Genomic DNA, 4930 nt, shown 5'->3' with positions numbered 1-4930 from the left:
ATCTTACAGATACTCAGGGGTTTCCTAGAACCAGTACATCAGATTCTCCCTCCATATTTCTTGCACACACCACCTGCTGGTGACCTGCCCGGCTGTAGGACAGCCCTCCGATCCTCATACCAAGCACCGTGAGATCAGCGTGCCTAGGCCGCAACTGCCAGCCACTCCGGTATTCTGGACCCCGGCTTCCTCCAGGCCCCAAGAAATGGGTAGGCCCCGTGGGGGATGTTGCACTTGCCTTTGCAAATTTCGACCAGTCAATGATTTCTCAATGCCTGGAACACCGCAGAGCACCCACAAATGTGGTAGATTAACTGTGGTGATGTGAGGTTGAATATTTCCCAAAAGTATCTGTTTTTCTTAATTGAAAGGCATTTTCTATAGCCAGCAATGTTCTGTGTCCTAGATGTTGTGTCATAGGAGCTTACACTTTTATAGGTGAAGAGCATAACCAAGAAAAATCTACTTATTTCCTATAAAAACAAGTAATCTGATCCTATCTATTAGAGTAAATGTCATACTTACACAAAACCGTGTGATTTCTTCGTGACTTCCTATTGAAAGTTACCTTCACGTTCATTCTTGAAAATCTAAAGCCATGGCGTCTGGTATGAGAGAGGAGTTGCTTTGTGCTGTCTGTCTGAGCATTTTCACTAATCCTGTGACCATGAGATGTGGACACAACTTCTGCCGGGACTGTATTGATCAGGTCCTGGATACACAGGACGGGTCTGGAGTTTATTCTTGTCCTGAATGTAGAGCGGAGTTTCAGGAGCGGCCTGCTCTGCAAAGGAACATAACTCTATGTAATGTAGTACAATATTTCCTGTCTTCTCGGTCACATCAGGAGGAGGTCACTGGGATCTGCTGCACTTACTGCATTCACTCTCCTGTACCTGCGGTGAAGTCCTGTCTACACTGTGAGGCTTCTCAGTGTGATAATCATCTGAGAGTCCACAGCAAGGGACCAGAACACGTCCTGACTGATCCCAGCACTTCCCTGGAGAACAGGAAATGTCCTGTCCATAAGAAGATCCTGGAATATTACTGCACTGAGGATTCCACATGTATCTGTGTGTCCTGCTGTTTGGCTGGAGGCTACCGTGGACACGTGGTGGAGACGCTGGATGAGGCCTTCGAGAAAAAGAACAAGGAATTGAGAAATGTTCTGCAATCATTGATGACTAGGAGAGATGACATTGAGATAAAAGTCCAGAGACTGGAGGAGAAAAGGAGACAAGTTCAAGAAAAAGCTTCTAGAGAAGCCGAGAAAGTCATTGACCTGTTTACAGACAACAGGAGACAAGTGGATGACTGGATGAAGGCTGTCCTGCGTGAGATCTCCAGGCAGGAGATGCAAGTGTCATTGTCACTGTCAGATATGATCCAAAGGTTTGGAATAGAGAAGGATGAACTGTCCAGGAAGATGAGGCACATCGAGGAGCTGTGTAACATGACTGATCCACTGACTGTGTTACAGGAACCAGACATGGGTGACTTGTGTGATCCTGAGGAGGAGGGAGGTGATGAGGACACAGGGAGACATGATGGAGGTGATGAGGACACAGGGGGACATGATGGAGGTGATGAGGACACAGGGGGACATGATGGAGGTCATGAGGACACAGGGGGACATGATGGAGGTGATGAGGACACAGGGGGACATGATGGAGGTGATGGGGACATAGGGGGACATGATGGACATGAGGAGGACACAGGAGGACATGATGGAGGTGATGAGGACACAGAGGGACATGGTGGAGGAGACGAGGACACAGGGGGACATGATGGAGGTGATGAGGACACAGGGGGACATGGAGGTGATGAGGACACAGGAGGACATGATGGAGGTGATGAGGACACAGGAGGACATGATGGTGGGGATGAGGACACAGGAGGACATGATGGAGGTGATGGGGACACAGGGGGACATGATGGAGGTGATGAGGACACAGGAGGACATGATGGAGGTGATGACACAGGAGGACATGATGGAGGTGATGAGGACACATGGGGACATGATGGAGGTGATGAGGACACAGGGGGACATGATATGAAATATGATGTAGATGTGGATGTAATTACAGAGATGTTACATGCAGGTTTTTCTGATATCGGGACATATCTACAGACCATCTCACCTGCAAAACCACAACCTCTGAGCCCCTCATCTCTGCCCAGTCACACACCACAGTTATCTGTGTCAGGCACAAATGGGGGTGATGATTTAGTAGTCAGAACTGGAGGTTTCGTGGAGATAGTAAGGGTTTTAGGTGAGGGAGAGGTCTATGCTGATGGTCCTGCAGACATACTTCTGAATAGGAACACAGCTGGTAATAATCTCCTTATATCAGATGACCAGAAAACTGCAACTAGGATACATAGAAGGCAAAATTATCCGGAAACAGCAGAGAGATTCCAATACAATCAAGTGATAGGCAGTGGATTTCACGCAGGGCGCCATTACTGGGATGTGGAGGTCATAGGGTCATGGAGATGGAGGGTCGGGATGTGTTACCCCACTATAGACAGAAGGGAGCTGCAGTCATATATCGGGTATAATAACAAGTCCTGGTGTTTGTGTAGAGGGATGTATAGTAATAATCAGTACTCACTGATACATGACAGCAAAGTGATCCAGTTACCTCATCAAATCGGCAGTAATGGGTTTCGGATCTGTCTGGATTACGAGGCAGGAAAATTGTCCTTCTATGAGCTGTGTGACCCCATCAGACACTTACACACCTTCACCACCACCTTCACCGAGCCCCTTCATGCTGTGTTAGGTGTATGGGATGGCTGCATAAACATAGAAGGGGAATAGCAGCTTGAAAAATTAAGGAATCTGATTCATACATTCATTTGGTTCATTGGTTAAAGTGGATTTTCAGGTTATCTGAAAAACCACTGTTGGATCGGAGCAGATGGTAGGGGAAGTTTCGTACTTAAGCCTCATGCCCATGCATTTTGCAGTTCCGTTTTGTGGCCATTTTCTGGTCACCGCCATGTAAACTCGTATGCCACTGTAAACTGTCTGTGCAATGGGCTGGCACCCATGTGACCTGGTCTCCTGGGCAACAACGGGACAAACTTAAAGGCACCTTCTGCTTTTACGGTCATGTGCAAGAGGCCTTAGACCTCTTTCTATTGACAACACTCTTGCGTTGACGTACAATGTTAGACCAATAGACCCGTTTTTGAGTCTATGGGAAGCCATATCGGAGTAGGTAGCTCTCTGCCCCCTGCCCCGGTTCCACAAGGTTTTTCCAGACATGCTAGAAATTTTGACCTTAAAGGGGTTATCCAAGACTATCAATAAACTAGGGACAGGCTGGGATGGGCTTTTAAAAATATATAAACGTGTACTCCCGGTGTTCTGCGCTGTGGTCCATCTGATTCTAGCCCCTGTTTCTTTACAGGGGCAGGGAAGCAGCGCACTGGAAGCTTCCAGCCAGTAGAGGTGGCCGGCCACTACCATCCATCCCTATCTCCCAGTGTTGTAGGCGCTGGGATATGGTGATGGATAGGAGTGGCCTGGCCGGCTGGAAGCTCCCGAGCTCAGCTTCCGTTCCCCTGCTTCCGTTAAACAAACAGGGGCACGGATCAGATGGACCATGGCGTGGGACATCAGGAGCGATAGAGGAGGTGAGTATATGTTGCCTGCCCCTCCCTGTCACTAACTTAATGGTAGTTTTGGATAACCCCCCTTTAATAGTGATATAGACTTTGTATCTTCAACTCAAAAATTAGTCCTCAAACTATGAACAATGTATAAAGACTTACAATAGTTAAAGAGGTATCAAAGATTACAAAAACGGATGCACAGACTTGCTCTCACCTTCGAGTCTTTAGCCATCCATTTTTCAACATTTTGCTTTTGTTTTCAGCCATTGTAGTTTTGTTGTGAATCTGAATACACACGGGGGATATACTGTTAATGTTTTTCCTAAAATCTGATGTACTTTGTGCAGTTAAACCAATATTTGTGACTTACAACACATTTTTTAATTGTTGGACACTTTTATCACCCATCAAGGAGCGATTACTGGAATAAGGAAATGGCTTAAATTGACCATCGAGTGCACCCGATGGTCGGGGACGGCTGCCTGACACGGACATATCACCTGATTGGCACCACTCTCCCTGCCCAATCATAGCCATTTCAAGTTGCTAGAGGCATCAATTTGCCAGATAAGATGTTGCAATATGTCCGGGTCAGGCGGTCGAACCTGAACGTCAAACCCGACCATTGGATCTGCTAATCTCTACGTAAGGTGCCACATCGTGTGCCAAAACGTGCACCAAATGTTTCTTAGATTGGTGTAAATTTAGCTAACAAATGGGGATATTAAAGTTTCAGGACCAGCAATAGTTTATTATTTTTTATATGCTTTAGTGCAATGCCTTTATTTTTTTGTGGAGCTAGTAGTGCAGTTTTTTTGCAGCATTTATTTAATGAGAAATGCTGTTTTTTTAAATGAATGCTCATATGAACTAAGTACTTTTTTACCTTTTTAAAGCTTATTGTTTGATAAAATGTGCTTTATGTACTTTTTTAGGATTTTTTGTCGCATTTAAGTATAGCATTACTCTAGAGGAAACATTTTATTGGTGTTTGATCATTATCTATTGTAAATTTTGACATATTACATCTGTAGCCTCACTTAAAGGAAATAAACTACACATACTCACTTGATCCAGGTGCTGGTCTTCTTTAATCTTCTTCTTCAATCGCCAGGATCAACTAAAATAAAAAGGCTTATAAAAAGCATGCCCGGGAACCAGGATGCGGTGTCCGGTGCTCCGGGCTACTAATTATTCACGCCTCTTGCGTGATATCAACTCCCTCTCATTTGCATAATGAAAGCCTTTTTTTTTGTAAAACCAACTTCATAAGAAGCTAAAAGAAGAGCAGATACTGCCAGAGGGG

The 4930-nt window shown here is 45.5% G+C and overlaps 1 protein-coding gene across 1 annotated transcript; it reads left to right on the top strand.

Annotated features, from left to right (window-relative positions):
- Positions 1-581: 581 nt before the first annotated feature.
- LOC140125867 (E3 ubiquitin/ISG15 ligase TRIM25-like) lies at positions 582-2824 on the top strand. Its single transcript, XM_072144744.1, has 2 exons — positions 582-1733; positions 1983-2824. The coding sequence occupies exons 1-2, from the start codon at positions 599-601 to the stop codon at positions 2822-2824; spliced, it is 1977 nt and encodes a 658-aa protein (XP_072000845.1). The 5' UTR covers positions 582-598.
- Positions 2825-4930: the final 2106 nt, after the last annotated feature.

Source organism: Engystomops pustulosus, chromosome 4 (genome assembly GCF_040894005.1).
Source record: "Engystomops pustulosus chromosome 4, aEngPut4.maternal, whole genome shotgun sequence".
Classification (NCBI taxonomy): Eukaryota; Metazoa; Chordata; class Amphibia; order Anura; family Leptodactylidae; genus Engystomops; species Engystomops pustulosus.
The sequence above is the reverse complement of the archived record's forward strand: the minus strand, read 5'-3'. Positions and strand labels throughout refer to the sequence as shown.

Excerpts from the sequence above, each read along its gene's own strand:
- LOC140125867 (XM_072144744.1), top strand. The coding sequence starts at position 599 with ATGGCGTCTGGTATGAGAGAGGAGTTGCTTTGTGCTGTCTGTCTGAGC. Across the intron at positions 1,734-1,982 it reads CACAGGAGGACATGATGGAG|GAGGACATGATGGAGGTGAT; the intron begins GTGATGAGGACA and ends GTGATGACACAG.